The sequence below is a fragment of the Staurois parvus genome, unplaced genomic scaffold (assembly GCF_062004578.1).
Source record: "Staurois parvus isolate SC_StPar_1 unplaced genomic scaffold, SC_StPar_1.0 ptg000145l, whole genome shotgun sequence".
NCBI classification, from domain to species: domain Eukaryota; kingdom Metazoa; phylum Chordata; class Amphibia; order Anura; family Ranidae; genus Staurois; species Staurois parvus.
In genome coordinates, this window is record NW_028317941.1 from 18363353 (window position 1) to 18380367 (window position 17015).

At 42.6% G+C, this 17015-nt stretch overlaps 1 protein-coding gene across 2 annotated transcripts in view; it reads left to right on the top strand.

Annotated features, from left to right (window-relative positions):
* OTC (ornithine transcarbamylase) overlaps window positions 1-17015 on the top strand; it is a 96383-nt gene that overhangs the window by 63732 nt on the left and 15636 nt on the right. For both annotated transcript variants that reach the window (XM_089673914.1, XM_089673915.1), the window contains exons 6-8: window positions 1179-1301; window positions 12660-12713; window positions 16459-16608. In XM_089673914.1, the coding sequence (XP_089530040.1) occupies window positions 1179-1301; window positions 12660-12713; window positions 16459-16608 (327 nt within the window). The remainder of the gene's footprint in view (window positions 1-1178; window positions 1302-12659; window positions 12714-16458; window positions 16609-17015) is intronic.

The following is a 17015-nucleotide window of genomic DNA, read 5'->3' on the forward strand; positions in this document are numbered from 1 at the left end:
GAGGCCTGTGTCCGCTGGATAGGTGTGCCGGGCATGTTGTGGGGTCATGTAGTGCCCGAGGTGCAGCGTTTTGCTAGGCTTGATAGGCCACCGGATGTTCTTGTGCTTCATGTTGGTGGGAATGATTTAGGGGTTAGGTCGATGCAGGAGCTGGTGCGCGATGTCAAGCTGGACTTTCTTCAGTTGCGAAGGGATTATCCGGGGATGGTGGTGGTGTGGTCCGACATTGTCACCCGCACCTCTTGGCGTTGGGCGCGGTCGGTGGAGCGGCTCAACAAAGCTCGGATCAAGGTCAACAAGGAGGTGGGGCGTTTCTTTAGTCACAATGGGGGGTTGGTAGTCCGGCACTTGGAGTTGGAGGTGGATACTTGCCGGTATCTTCGGAGTGATGGGGGGCATTTGAATGCGGTTGGGACGGATTTATGGTCCCTGGAGCTGCAGGATGGCATACAGCGGGCTGTTTGTTTGTGGCGTGGCACGCGTGGGTAAGGGCTTACCCAGCGTGCTGTGGCGGTTGTTGGTCTTTGGAGGCGGTTCTTATCTTGGAAGGTAAAAACAATGGTGTGGGACCCATCGGTGGTATAGGACATTCCCAGTTAACCAAGGTTTAACTGGAAGGTGGTGGGGCTGCACTGCGGACGGTATGGTTGTCTCCGAGCTGGTTGGTTGCGGCTGGAGGCCTAGTGTATATGGTTGTCCACAGGTGCATTTCGGATTGTTTGGGGGTGCCTTCGAAGACCAACAACAATTCTTTGGGTTTCTTTTATAAGGAATGGTTGGTGTATTTAAATTTGTGTTGTTAATAAAAGGCCATGTTGGACATTTACTCCAAAAATTGGTGTCATGTGTTTTGTAAGTATAATGGGTTAAGGGGAAAGGGGGTTTGTACGGAACGGTCATGGTGGTAATGGGGAGTGGACAAGCCTATCTCTGGTGCAATAGTCATGACAATATCATACATACTTATCTACATGTTATCACAACATTGTATGCCAGATCAGGACCAGGAAATGTTCTTTGTAAAAGAAGTGACATTAGAAGATAAGTATTACTTACTGAGCCAAAAGTTGTTTTCCCACAGCCTCCAATGATAGAAATCTGCCCTGCACAATTAATTGTACTAATATAGGAGTTTTTTTTGTTACACCACCTGCTCATGTTATTCATTTTCTACCCAGGAACACTATGGCCATCTGAAAGGACTGACCATATCCTGGATTGGTGATGGAAACAATATTGTGAACTCCATCATGATGAGTGCTGCAAAATTTGGAATGCACCTACATATTGCAACACCAAAGGTAATGACATGTGTCCTTCAGCACCTTGCACTATAAAAGGTCAGCTGCTTGCAGCTTGTATACATTGTAGTTCTAGTATTTTGAAGCTAAATTATAGAAGAGAGGATATATACAAATATACCAAAATGCCTATAATTTGCATATTTACCTTTAACTCAAGTACAGAAAGGCAAGAACCTTTGCTAGGTCTTTATTGCTGTGTCTGTTCTTTGTGTGTCTCCTAACATATAAACTAGAATGGAATACTTTCAAGAAGGCATCACCCAAAATGATTTTACCAAAGAATTCCCAAGTGATAGGGGTTTTCAGTAACATGGAGCACTACACCAAAAAGTATAGTATTCTATATTATCACTATTAATTTATAAGGCATCCATCCTTTGAAGTTATCATGTCTCAAAGTGACTAAGGGGTAGGGTTGCCACCACTTCTGGGTTAAAATACTGGCCTTATCATACTTTTTCTATTAATAACAGTGGCAATAATTCCCACTTTTACCAGTCAGATGGCAAACCTGAGAGGAGGCAGCTGGCTGACAATGAAATCACGGGGCCATGTACACCTTACCTTACAGTCCCCCCCCCCCCACCATATCAAAACAATATTTTTGATAAAAATACATTAAAATCATTAATAGTGGACACAAACACAACATAACTTACAAATTCCTGCTAAATCTATGGGCAGCACAGTGGCTAAATGGTTAACACTTCCACCTGGCAGTACTAGGGTTGTTGGTTCGAATCCCAGCCACGGCACAACCTGCCTGGAGTTTGCATGTTCTCCTTGTGCCTCTGTGGGTTTCCTCCGGGTACTCCGGTTTCCTCCCACACTCCAAAGACATGCTGGTAGGTTAATTGGATCCTGTCTAATTTGGCACTAGTATGTGTATGTATGAATGTAAGTTAGGGACCTTAGATTGTATGCCTCTTGAGGGTTAGGGACTGATGTGAATGTACAATATATATGTATAAAAGTGCTGTGTAAATTGATGGCGCTATATAAGTACCTGAAATAAATAAATAATAAAGAATGGATTCAGTTATTAAAGCTCTGTGTGTGAATGAGGACTTGGGACTTTACATTGGCTCTGTAGCCTGTACAATGTGAATCTGTGTTTTCTTTTTTTAATGTGACTAGAGCTGTATGTAGGCAGCCTATGTTATGCTATAGAGATGCAGTTGCTATACAAACACAGCCCTAGATCCTAATTTAACAGGCGTGCAGGTATACAGCCCCTAACACAGACAGGGTGTATCACACCTACACACCTGTCACATTAGGACCTGTGACTGTGTTTGTACTACTGCTGCATCCTGATAGAGTAACAGGTAGCTCCAGCCACACAATCAAACCACTCATTCACACTGTATGGGTCAGAGAACTTGTTATTTATGAACCAAATTTTTGTTATTATTTTTTAACAATTTACATTTTTTTAAATATTTATTCACAACACTGTTGGAGGGGGGAGGGTCTTTGGTGAAATATCAGGAGTTTAAACAGACCCCTGATGTCTTAGTTATGAGACAGAGAAAGGGACTGAGGATATAATTTCTCAGTCCCTTTCTGTGCAACCTTAGCTGCACTGGACAATGAATGAACATAAAGCGCTCTGTATAGAGGCTCCTGTTCATTCACAAGCTGATGCATAGTAAACACAGTTTACTGCACTTTCAGTTATAAATGAGCACAGTGAATGGTCAGTTTTGATCACTCAATGTGTTCATTCAGGACAGAAAGGGACCAGTAAATTTGACATATTTACATGCCCCACCCTGCTCTCCATTCTGAAACATCCCCTCCCCCTCTGTACCTGCAGCTGCTAGCAGGTGGGAGAGGAGGAGAAGCCAGCTTTCAGCTGCTGCAGAAAGAGCCATACAGGGGATGGGTTCCAGTAACCCCCCTCCACCACACACACACACGCACACACACTGCGCCAATCACCCTCCCTGCCCACATCCGATTTTCCCTGCTGCCTGGGCCCCTATACAGGAGGACCTGTGATACCCCCTTATTGATGGCAATGGCCATACTAATGTACCATGAGCTGTAGATATAAATTAGCAAAGCTTTATAGACACTAGAAGAATATTTCAAGGATACCATCATGGTAAAAAGATTGAGAAAGGCGCTAGGTTATATTTAGTTTGTATTTTGACAGGTACATTTAGTTGCCCCACTGTAGACAGTGTTGATGTAATTGTTGCTAGGTAAAAGCATAACCTGCACACTGTAATCAATGAAGCTGTATTCTGCTAGTTAGGTATGCCCAGTTTGCTCAGCTGCTTCCAACCTGATAGTTCCCTCCGCATCCAGAAAGCTTGAGAAGTTTCTGGATAATAGGTGTGGATCTATGCAGATGGTAGCATGGATATTGATACAGCCCCAGCCTATCCCAGAGAGACTGGCTCTGATGGCATGTTGGGTAACTGTATATACAGTATTCAGTGAGCACACTTGGCCCTGGGTCTTTCCTGCATAGGATTTAGAATTGTTCCAGACTGTGCCCTCCCAAGCAACTACTGCCGTGTGGCCTCATAAGGGCAACCTGAGGGCCTGTATGCTGAAACACAAGTTCTACTAAAGCTGACTGAGGGGCCGTCTACTGAAGATCTGTTGTGATATCACAGAGGAAGGCAACCAGCTGCTTTTTGGCCTTGTGAGTACAGTCACCGCTAAAGGATCTTAAAGACATATTACTCAACCGCCCCTCTGGTGCTAGGAAGTCAGCTGCGGGTCCAGGCTACAGGGGACACTGGCTGGTATTCCGAAAAGCTTTGTCCATTTAATCTCCTACTTCAAGGTCTACTGTTTGCTTCAAGCATGGACTTCCTCATAGCTTATCCTCAAGTGTACATAGTTCTTGTTTTTGGAGTATCCCAGTTAATTCCCCATCCCTATCCAAGTCCTCCAAAAATAAAAGCAACAAAGACAACACCCCTAGACTGGTCATTGAAGGAATGTGTGAATGAGCCTATGTGCCTGGCTGAGGGGCAAATCTTTTGGGGAAGACCCTTTGGGAAGACAGTATTCCTGCGGCTCCTACGGGAGCAGCACTACATAACACTGTGAAATGAAACTAGCTGTTAACAGTGTGACAAAACATGTTTTCTGTCAATGTGTTTTCTTTTGCTATGCCATAGTGACATTTTAACAATACAGAAGTATAATTTTTATGCCTCATAGCTCCAAAACTACGGTCTATCCTAGAGCCAAGATACATTTAGTTAGAAGTTTACTTTCTGTGTTAATCTGTCATATTTCAAGCACGATCACAGTAACAGCAAACAGAACAATGTGGAAATCACATTACAATTTATATTCATACTGCCATTGCCAAGTAACTGGAGTATCAACAGTGTTTGTCTTCAAAGACCAACTACAGCCAAAACATATTTTCTACTTTTGGATTGCAAGGGAAAGGTTTATAACCACTTTCAAATATTATTGCCATCTGTGTCCCTGTTAAAATTTCCCCCTCACTTCCTCTTCAGGTAACCAAGCATCCAGTAAAGTGAGTTCTGAAGGCAAAGGCAGTAAAGGAAAACCTCCCCTATGGCTATAGAAAGAACAACAAAATCTGTAACAAGTTCTAAAATGATCCCTTACCTTCTCTGTCCAAAACTAACATTATACCCCGGCTAGAGCTGTGCTAGGGCTCTGACCTTAGCATAGGTTGTCTGAGAGTGAGGAGCTCTTATCCTGAACACTGGCAATACTTTTTAAAAGTTCTAATAATTAATTTAGCATTACATCTGGACACTGAGAGACTTGGCAGAAACATGTTGCTGTATCTAATCAGTGAACTTCTGCATATCCTGTTTTCTTGATGAGAGACTGCTTTTACCTGTTAAATGTCTTAAAGGATATTTAAACCCAAAGTAAAAATGTAGTATATTATAGTTTACAACACTTAGATGTGGTGGCTGCATTAGTTTTCTTTTTTCTTTCAAGCTAAGAACATTTTCAGCAATTACAGAAAATACCCGATCGTTAGCAAGGTCACCCCCTATGGCATCTAGGGAGTGCTACAAGTCATAACCATTCACCAGTGACCAGCTTCAGAGTGGGTTGGTGTCACCCTCAGGTCAGAGGCCACATTACACTTCACAACCCCACATACAATTTTGGAAGGACTCTTATCTTCAGTTAGCAACTTGATCTATTCCTACTTGTCCTGACTTATGACTCAAATGACATTTTGAGAAAGTAGCAAAAAGTTCACAACTTCATCAACTTGTCTTGACTCATCATCTGCACCTTTAATTGTATTCTGCCCATAGGCACTTTGCAAGGTCTTACACATGATGACTTACAGACTCCATCTCTAGGAAAGTTCTGTATTGTAGCAGACTCCAACATGAAGTCTCGACCACTAAATGAGGTGTATGTAGCATTAAGCTACCCCTCACTACCAGAACCTCCATCAACAGCCACCTCCAATGCTTCTTCTGCCAGCTGGCTGCTTCTCCTTTTCTCTGTTCACTTGAAGGTTAACTGTAATGCTCACTGTTTGCTCCTCAGTTCTTCAGATATATCAAGAATACATTTTAGCTGTAACACACTTGTTCCCCACCATCAGTAATGGAGGCCAGACATCTTCTTTGAACAAGAACTTGTGTTATGAAATAAATCTGTGCATTACAACTGAGCTAGTAAATATATGACATTCAGCACCACAGAACTGTTGCATACATTTAAATGGCTGTGCATTACTTTTACAGCATTTGTGCTGATCCCTCTAGCAGTGCTGCCCATACCTTAGGCCCCTTTCACACGGGCGGCTAGATTTCAGCTTTTAGTTGCGGTTAGAGGAACTTATTTACCGCAGCTAAATGCAGACAATGTATCCTTATGGTTCCATTCACACACTGTATTACATTGTAATATGTACATTCACAACATGTAAGGTTATGCAATTGGGGGCTAAGAATATGCATGCATCATACATACTAGGGGAGAGGTACAACTGGGGGAATCAATGGTGGAGAAGGATCTGGGAGTTCTGGTAGATCACAAGTATAATAATGACATGCAATGCCAAGCTGCGGTTTCTAAAACGAGCAAAATCCTCTCTTGTATTAAAAGAGGTATAGACTCCAGAGAGAGAGATATCATATTATCCCTGTACAAATCATTAGTAGGACCTCATCTGGAATATGCAGTTCAGTTTTGGGCACCAATTAACAAAAAGAACATTGGGGAACTGGAGGAAGTACAGAGAAGGGCAACCAAACTGATACGAGGAATGGAGGAGCTCAGCTATGAGGAAAGATTAGAGGAACTGAATTTATTCTCTCTTGAGAAGAAGAGATTAAGGGGCGATCATGTAAGGGTGTGACGCATGAATAAATACTGATGTCCAATGTTAAACTATAATGTGCCTGTAATATGCTCTTTGGTCAGTAGATGGCAGCAAAGTACGAGAATCAAGTTTGCAGAGACGTTTGCTAAGACAGAACCAATACTTATTTACATTATAAAGTTTAATGAATGCTAATTTAGGGGTTGAATAGGACCCTCAGAAGGGTCATAGTGAACTGTAAATACAGGTTTGAGGCTGCAATTAGGAAATTACTTACTGCATCACAAACCCTCTGGGAAGGGGAGGAGTTCCTGTGCTGAGGAGGAAGTGAAGTCTGGGTCTGGCTGTTGGATGCTGAGCATGTTTGGAGAATCTGTGTGGGGCCTGGAAGAGGATTTACGGCTCACAGTGGAATCTGGCGACGGCACCTAGGGAAGATTCACCACAACGAGACCAGGAAACAAGTGACTGTATGGTCCGGTTCTGGAGTGGATCAGGAAAAAGCACCAAGAGCCTGCCAGGGAACTGTAAGTGCGGCTTTGCCGCAGCTCATCGCACCACACGTGGTCAGTGACATTTTGGATATACCAGAAAGTTACAAGAGACACACTCCACTTTCCTTAGCATTACAAATAGTATTGCGCAATACTTAGGGTGCACCCCAACGTTATATCTTGCTCAGGAACATTCAGGTGCAGCCAGGCTGCTTTCTGGACATTGGGGAAAAGTCCGCAAGTACGGGGTTAGTGTTAGACAGTATTATTCTTACTGTATGGTTATGCGCTGTTATCATTCTGTTTATGTATGCTCAACTACATTATCACTATAACTGTTCAGTAAACGTAATTGTTTTAAAAGAACCACTGTCTGTGTCTGTGTGGCATCGTGTACCCTCTGAATCTGTGGGCCAAGCCCTCGGTCTTCCTTCATTATGATCAACATGTATAACTACATCAGTGGTTCAAATAGTAAACTCAGTGTAGAGCTATTCACCCTGAGGTCATCACAGAGGACAAGGGGGCACTCTTTACGTCTGGAGGAAAATAAATTTAATCTCCAAACACGGAAACATTTCTTCACAGTGAGAGCTGTGAAATTGTGGAATAGACTCCCTCAAGAGTTGGTTCTGGCCAGCTCAGTGGATTGCTTCAAAAAAGGCCTGGATTGTTTCTTAGATACACAGAATATAACTGGATACTAACATTTATAGGTAAAGTTGATCCAGGGAATATCCGATTGCCTCTTGGGGGATCAGTAAGGAATTTTTTTCCCAGCAGGAGCAAATTGGATCATGCTTTGCTGGGTTTTTTTTGCCTTCCTCATCAGCTGTGGGTATAGGATTATAACTTTTTTTTTTCTATAGTTGAACTGGATGGACTTTTATCTTTTTTCAACCAGACTAACTATGTAACACTGCGTTTAGCAACGTTTCATAATATATGGTTTTAATACGTTTAGAAAAAATAAAGTTGACAGCATCCAGGAGTGATGTACTGCATCTATCTGTACATAAACACAGTTAATCTTAGTACAAAGAAAAAATAAGTAAACAGTTGCTATAGAAAAGGCAAGAATTTACTACCGCAGCTAAACACAGCCGCTTGTAAACGCAATGTACAAATGTAAGTGATCTTTGTGCCAGGAGTGTTGGAATTTCAAAATAAAAAAACATGCATTTACAAGCGGCAGAACAACCGCTCGTGTGAAAGAGGCCTTATAGTTAGGAAAGTCTATACACAGCAAGTCCATCTATAGAGGTGCCTACACTGCCAGGAAATCAGCTTACATAGTACACAGGTCCGCACTGTACTGCTTCCACAAGGGCAGCTCCCCCTGTATAAATAGTCTTCAAAAAGGGGAGTGACACACATACAGGGGAAGACATTAAAGGATACATTAACATTTACAAAAAAATTAATAAATGCACATTTTATTTTGCAGGAAAAAAATATGCATTTAAAATTTTTTGGTTAGGAACCTGTAAAGCATTGCAGCTACAATCAGCAGATCGTGGGTGTATGGCCACAGTCCTGCAGACTGTCTATGTAGCTATCTGCCCATACCTCCAATACAGGCAGGCAGTTGACAATGGCAGGAAGCTCAATAAATTACCTAGAGCGCTCAACAGTGCTCTGGCAGTTCACTGAGAGCTACAAGCTGACAGCCACAAAGGCTGTCGGTACTTGTAGTTTTCACATTCACAGAACACATGAATGAATGATGCAGCCGAGCGGACAAAGCCCCATTTGGCCGTGTTTTTTTCAGATTGTGCCAGCCAGCGGGAAGGGGGTGAGAGGATCCACTGCTAGCTGTCAAAAGGGGGGATTGGGGGGGGAGTGGAGGCCAATACATCTGTAACATTTTACATGTTACACTCTGAATATGAGCATAACATGTTACAAAAGGTGAACGTATCCATTAACCCCCTGCATGTACCTGCCAACAATTAAAGAAACATAATAACTTTATATAGGCACCTGCCTACAGTTTGATCATGACGGAAATGCAGTGTCTTTGCCATTTCCTGTGAGCAGCACCAAAGAATCTCTTCTTTCTTATCTATCTTCTTAAAACAACCCATATCCCTGCCCCCCATGTAATGTGGATGAAGAGATTTGGATATGTCTGTATTCTATCACAGGAGAGGAGCCTAGAGTGACAACCATCTCGCTCCTTTCATAGATACAGTGGAGGAGGGACAAAGACACCTAGGGACAGAGAGTGTATTATTTGCAGGGTTACCAGGTGAAAATAAAGCAAAGCAAGCTTGAAAAAAAGGAAACAGATGCAGCCACCATGCCAACGACTAGTAGGCTGCTTTTTATTACATTTTTGGTTTTGGGCTAGATACACTTTAATACATGGATTGTGTTGTATGTTGCATTGGATAGACGTCTGTTTTTGCACCGTTTTTGCTTTAAATGGAATTGATGCATGCACTGCATTAATGTGCAACATGTACACACTGAGCCTACATTAAAGCAAACTTTAGTAAAATATTGAGAAACATCTTAGCAACCATTGAGACAATAAACACTTGGTTATGTAATATACAGTGGTAAGCAGTAAGCAGTAAGTGTCATAGTGCCCCTTAAATTGCTGGTCAGCACAAAGAAGAAAAGATGGCCAATGTCTGTGGTCAGCAGAATGAACAATGGTTAGCTTTGATGGTCTGCAAGGGAAAAAAACGTCCCTGCATTGAATGTAAAGGATAAAAAAAAATCTGGCATCAGAAGGGTCAGTGGGAAAATGCCCAGTGTTAATGGCCAGGGAGAGGAAAAATAGGTAACGGTGGACAATGGGAGGAAGGAAAAAACTTGTAAGAGCCCATTCACATTCTATGCATGAAGGTGAAAAAACAGTGTGCAGCTACCCCGCAGTCCCCCCTAATACTTACCTGATCCCAATCCAGCGAAGTGCACAAGAGCCGAGGCTCTTCCGAGTCTATCCCACCTCATTGGCCTCACTGAGGCACAGCAGCGGGTGCGGGGCTGAGCCAAGCTCTGTGTGTTTTATAGACACACAGAGGTGGCTTAGTAGGGAGCACGCAAGAATGCCACCAGAGCAAATTGCTTGCACTCAGCAGGGGGGAAGGGCCAGAAGTGCACAGAGCAAGGTAAGTATAACATATTTGTTATGTAGCGCAACCCTCTTGAGGGCCGATGTGTTTCTAGGTCCCCCTGAACTCTGCACAAGCAGGCAACACGTATTTTCCACACTTACATCCACAATCAGTGAACAGTCCATGAGCTTGTTTTTTTGTTATTTTATTTGGGGAAATAACTTGGATAGGGTAATAGGGATTATGGGATGCCCAACGTGACTGATCAATGCACGGGGACAACTTCCTTCCTATTTACAGAAACAGATCCTGGACTGTTCTTTTCCTTGAAAGCAGTCAGTCACTGCTGATCAGTAGCAACAGTCCCTTACAGGCTAGCAACTTGCAGCCCCTCTGAAAGTTATCTTAGCTTGTTGCAAACTACATGCAGAGATTTCTCCTCTCCCTTGTAGAACTGCTCCCAGCTCCACAGTCTGCAGACACTAGCAGCCCTCCTGGCTGCACTGAAGATCTCCCAGGACAAGGATTAAGGATTAAGCACAGCGCTGTCCTTAGAAAGCTTGCTACATGTGGCAGTCTCTCCCCTTGTAAATCCCAGGGTGTGCTGATGTACTCACTCTGTCCTCCTTTCTTCCACTGCTTCCAGGCCTTGATCCTGTTCATGCTGTTATGCTAAGTGGACCCTCCTGTGCCAGCCCGAGCACAGCCCTAGGGGACAAGGCCACTGACAGTCTCCTCAGCACTCCATCTTTTCCTGCCAGCTTGACTCTCCCATATTTATGGCTTGGTCTCACCACTCTACATGGGCCTCCAAACCTGGGATTGGCAAGACTCCCATAAACATGCTGACTACGTCTCCACCCCTTCTGCCCACTGGCTTCTGTAATTTTCCATGGTCCTCCAGAACCAGGTGGAGGTGATAGAGTCCCAACCTGTTAAGCCTTCCAGCCTGATCTGCAGGAACTCGACCTAATTACAGACACAGTTACCATGAGTCATACACAATAAATTTACCTACACTATCCTGGTAGCACTCTAGAGGGTGCTACAGTTATTTTAAAGAAAAAAAAAAAGAACCACTTAAACTTTTCATAAACTTATCCAATCTTCCCACCATCCTTAGTGCAGAGTGCCCTGTTAATATGTACCTTCCCACAGTTTCAGTTGATTTTCACTGGGCATCTCTGTCTGGTGCTGCACAGCTCTTCTCTTGAGACGTTCTAGCTGGCTCCTATTCTTAGTGTACACATGCGCTATGGTCCAATGAAGACAGACTGTGTGGCATTAGGCAGGGCTGCATAGCAAGGATCGCTGGATAGGTAAGAGTGCAGCAGCAGAGTGGGACTATTATTCTCTCTGGGGAAGCAGTGGTCTCATTGCAGAGCTGATCAATTTAAATGAGCTAAATACATTCTAGGCATGTCAAAACAAATGTGTCCATGGTCTTACAGATCACCTCTCTCTAAAGCAGTCACTGCCTGGGTAGCAAAAGTCTGTCTGCCCTGGACCTGCCCCCCCCCCCCCCAGTACTCTCCAGCACAAATCTTCCACCCCCCAAATCCCCCTCCCAGCACAACGCCTCATCATGGCACAACCCCCTCCATTCCTCCCTTTAGTCCCCCAACACCCCACCAGCAAAAATCCTTTCCACACTTCCAGCACAAATCCTCCCACCCAAATCCCCCCTCCAAGTACATACCCCCATTCTAGTACAAATCCCCCCCCCTTTTCCCTCCCCTTCCAAAGCGCTTCTGCACATATCCTCTTACCCCCTCCAAATGACTCTTTCCAATGTAAATCCTTGTTACCTATATCCCCCCCCCAGGTCACTGTGTCCCCCCCATCCCTATTAAACTAAATACAGACCACAGATCAGAGTAGGTGATGCAGAGGGATGTACCTCCTCCCAGGATCCTCCTTCTATCCTGTGTACATAAAACATTAGAGCCCAGGTGGGGCCTAGCTTCTGTTGGCTCTGAAGTGATTTACTGTGACAGGCAGCTGGCTGGGAGAGATACTAGCTGCTATAGAGGGGGTGATCCCAACATCAGGAACCCCAGGCACTCTGTTAGGGATGCAGGACTGGTGGCCAGGGTACCCATGCCAGCTTGACTCTGCAAGGCAAATTAGTGGAGCCAAGTGCAGGACTTAGCCCGGATTCTCTGGATTCAGTTTTACTCTTTACACATTGCTATAAAAGAGTCATACACAGGGTCGGACTGACCATTTGGAAACTTGGGCACTGCCCGAGGGCCCGGGGTCAGTAGGGGGCCCCATGAGATGCCCCTGGTACCTTTTTTCATAGGCTTTTTTGAGTTTGGGCCCATGATCCCCTATTGCCTGGGGGCCCCATGAGTTGTCAGTCCGCCCCTGGTCATACATTCATACAGTATATCTGTAATTTGAGGGACACTGTACTTTCTCTATTTCTGGCAAACTCCTCTGGAATATAAGAAGACTACTAATAAACCCTGTTTCTATTTTCTAGGGATATGAACCAAACTCTTCAGTAACAGAAGCAGCTGAACAGTTTTCTAAAGAGGTAAATAAGTAAACCATAAAATAGTAAATTGTCACCTTTGTGCCTCAAACAATGAAAAAATGATAGCCCTGTTATGTGTGCTGATATATTTTATTTAGCATTATGCTAGGATGAAACTTGTGCTGAAACCTTTTCCTAATTTTGGATAGGGTTAAAATGCCTAGCAGGCTATTACTGTCTGTATCCCTTCTTAAGGGCTCATTTAAACTTGCTTCAACTTCAACACACATTAAAATGCCTACCACTTCAACATGCTTTTTTGATAAAAAAAAAAAGTCCAAGAAACGCGTTGAGCTTTCTAAGAATCTGAATGTCATTTGTACTGTACTTGAAATGCAAGTTTCAACACGTGTGGTTTTAGACACTAAATCTGATGCAAAAAACTTTTATATGTATACATAAATTGTATGTTTTAATTGCACCATGTCAAATGATTTGTTTAATTAAATGAAATAGGGATGTGGTACCTCTTCGGCCATTTACTTTTGAGTGCTTTTTTGATGCTTCATTGATGCTTTTTTGAAGCTTTTAATGAAGTTTGGCAAATGTCATGTGCATGATTTGATTTTCTATTTAACCACTTGCCTTCGCCAATTTTCAGCTTTCAGCGCTGTAGGGTTTTCAGTTTGCTTCAAACGCTGTTTCATATTACAGTAGGGATGCATTGCCTAGGTTTGGGTCTATCTAGGTCTCAACAGAAATTGGCATCCTACCTATTCATTTCGGCCAAACGTACTATAGCTCTAGCTATAGGTAGTCTTCCAAGGGGTGAGGATGAATGCTATGTTGTTCAATGAGCAGATGTCCAGCATTGTTCATGATTCTCATCCGAGATTCCTTAAGGTTTGGGAACCTTGGATACGCTATTCCTTACCATCCCTGCCTCCTACTAGTTATGGCCTCCTATAGTCGCTGCTGGTGCTGGCCCCCGGTCCATGATCCCTTTAGTTTCCCTTCTTTCATGTTTTCTTTCTGATTCCCTTTTGTTTTATTTTCTCTTTTCTTCTAACTTCTTTTTCTTTTCTCTTTTTTCCAATACTATGTTGGATTACTGCTGCTATTTGGCTCGGCTGTTTACCGTCCCTTCTTGATGTCATTGGACTTTTTGTTATTTGACTAATACAAGTCAGCAGGATGTCCCTGTTTATATGTTATTGTTCTTCTCTGCCCCTGCGAGGGCGTATTTTGAGCTTGCTATATTCTTAAATCAAAACTTTCCTAATAAACATATTGAAACAGAAAACCCTCTAGAATCTCCATGGGAGATCATGTCCCTGAAAAATGTATGGAGAATCCAATATAGGCTAGGCAACACAACTGGCCAAGGTCTCTTATGCAAGTGTAGCAATGCCCCCTTAGGAGTCACTGAGCTTTGGGTCTCACTAAAGCTCTGCACAGTCAGGCAACGCGCATTTTTTTCCACACTCTGCACACTGGAGACAGTAAACAGTCCTTGAGCTTGGTTTTGTGATTTTATTAAGGGATTCAATAACTTGGATGGGATTGATGGGTGTATGGCACACCCAAGGTAACTGCAAACCTGAGGACAAACTCCTTAGCAACTATGTACAGATGTGGACAAAATAGACACTCCTTTAAGAGCATTCCAGCTCTCTGGTGTACCTCCTCATACCCCAGATAAATCCTCCTCTTTACCCAGCTGCCTGAGGGTATTCCCTGGGCAAGGGGCCCAGAAACTGCCAATTTACCATAGCAGCAGAGTTTTCCACCTGACTGCCCTCTCCCCTCTTCTGGCCCAGGGACTGTAAGAGTACTCACACTGTCCTCTCCTGATAGCTTAATGGGTTGGTGGCTGCCTTCGGGCCTTTTGCTGGGCTGGCTCCTTCCTTGCTGCTCAGGATGTCCTCCCTTGGAGACAGTGGTACAGTGAAGATCCTCTTCTCCAGCACCTGCCTGTAGGTATGCCCCTTCCCTTGGCCCCCTCCCAGGCTCCACACTCCATCTTCCACCCGACACTGCCCCTGCTGCACAGGCTCTGCGATACTTAAGGGTTGCCTTGGTCACCATGCCTAGGCTCTTGCCAAGGGATTGGCCAGGTATGCAGATCAGAGCTTCCTCCTCTCTTCCATCCCTCCTCCAGAAAGCTCTTAGGTTTCTGAAGAGGTGGGAGGGCTCCCTCACCCCCAGAACCCCCTAGCCTGTCCTGAGGTAACCTCTGCTTCACTCCCAGGCTGTCTTATCCCAGGCTGCCACTCAGCCTCTATCTAAAAAAGTTAAAACAACAAACTCTCTCTAGCTAAGCTAAAGAGTGTTACACAAGGAGTGGAGCTAACTTTTAATTCCCAGTTTTAAGTTTCCAAAAACATTTGGAATTTTTCTATACAATTCTTTTTCTAGGCATTCTCTGATTGGAGGAGGGGGACAGAATGGCTTGTATCCACTGAAAAAAAACAGGGCATCCACTCAGCACTAGATCTAGAAAACTGCTGATATCACTGTAAAGGTGAGATGGAGCCCAGATAAACCTTCCCCCACATAAAGGAGTAATGGGTACTCCTTCACAAGAACAACCAACAAAGTACATAAATACACAAACTCTGTAGTAAAAAAAAACATGTCCCACAATGTAAATCTTGTGTCAATCACCCATATGGAAGAAAAATATATTTGAAAAATATTCTTCCCAAATATATTGACATATATTTGAAATGCCACAATTTATATCGCCAAAAAAATCTGAAGAATATATTTAAATAATATATATTTTTAAAAAGATATGTTTTTTAAATATATTCTTCAGATTTTTTTAAACATATAAAAAAAATCATTTTAACATATATTTTTACATATATTTGTAAATGCATTCCAAAAAATGTAGATTTGTACTGGTAAAGACATACAGTATATTTGAAATTGATTTTTAAAAATATTTTTCATATATTTTGTAATAAAAACGCATTTCAACATGCAGTATATATATATATTTATTGAAATATATTTTGAAATATATTGAATATGGCCAAAATTGTAGCATTTCAAATATATGTCAATATATTTGGGAAGAATATTTTCAAAATATATTTCAAATATATTTTTCTTCCATGTGGGTCATGTCGTACAGTGCTGTTGTTCCATCGTCAGTCAAGATAAGCGATAAAAGACATTTCACAACCATGTTATTTACAGGAATTGTGTATTTTGAATGTTGCTCTCTACACCTATTAAAAAACCAGCTCCCTGCTGAACAGTAATTTTACTAAACGGTTTTATGATAGTTCACTATTACTGATGCTTACTTTTCTTACTCTTCCTTGCCTCCTTGTTCACAAGAGTCACTAGTAAAAAGACCTGTGTAAGTTCAGTGTTCAATGTCATAGCATAAGACCTTCTCTTAGCCCCCATGTGACTAGCACAATGCAATGAATAGTGATAGAAAGGGGGAGGACCACATGCTGTCTCATATTTGATATTTCACAGGGCTTTGGCTGGTAAACAGGGCAGTGGGAGAATAATATGGGTAAAGTAATTATCTAGATTAGAGATCTAAACTAGAGGTAGGCTATTAGGTGTTACTTTCCACAAATGACAAAGTAATAAGGTTGACTTTAGGGGTCTTGGATAAATACACCAACACATTTAGGGAAAAGATACTCACTTTAGAAGGTACTTTACGTAGGCTGGCTTACACCTTGGTTTTCACAGTGGATGTCTTAAAGGGTATGTGACATAACAAAGTTAAAGAGCACCAATATAAAGAAAGCTGGATTAACTTTTTGTCTTCTAGTGTGGCACCAAGCTTCTCGTGACAAATGATCCTTTGGAAGCTGCCAGAGGAGCCAATGTGTTGGTAACAGACACGTGGGTGAGCATGGGCCAAGAGGAGGAAAAGAAGAAACGTCTTTTAGATTTCAAAGGTTATCAGATCACAATGAAGGTACATGATGGATGATGTTGGTATTTGTGCAGTAAAGTAAATGACAGTGTCAGTAGAACACCGTTTAGCCGCTATTAACCATACCAATCAGCTAAAGCTGAAAAAAAAACCTGCTTGCTATACACTACAGAGCAAAAGGGTTGCAGAATAAACAACTTCCCAGTTCTATATTAAGAATTATTTCTTACAGTGCCTTGAAAAAGCATTCATACCCCTTGAAATTGTCCACATTTTGTCATGTTACAACCAAAAACGTAAATGTATTTTATTGGTATTTTATGTGATAGACCAACAAAAGTTGCACATAATTGTGAAGTGGAAGGAAAATGATAACTGGTTTTCTAACTTTTTTACAAATAAATATCTGAAAGTGTGGCGTGCATTTTTATTCAGTCCCTTTTATTTTG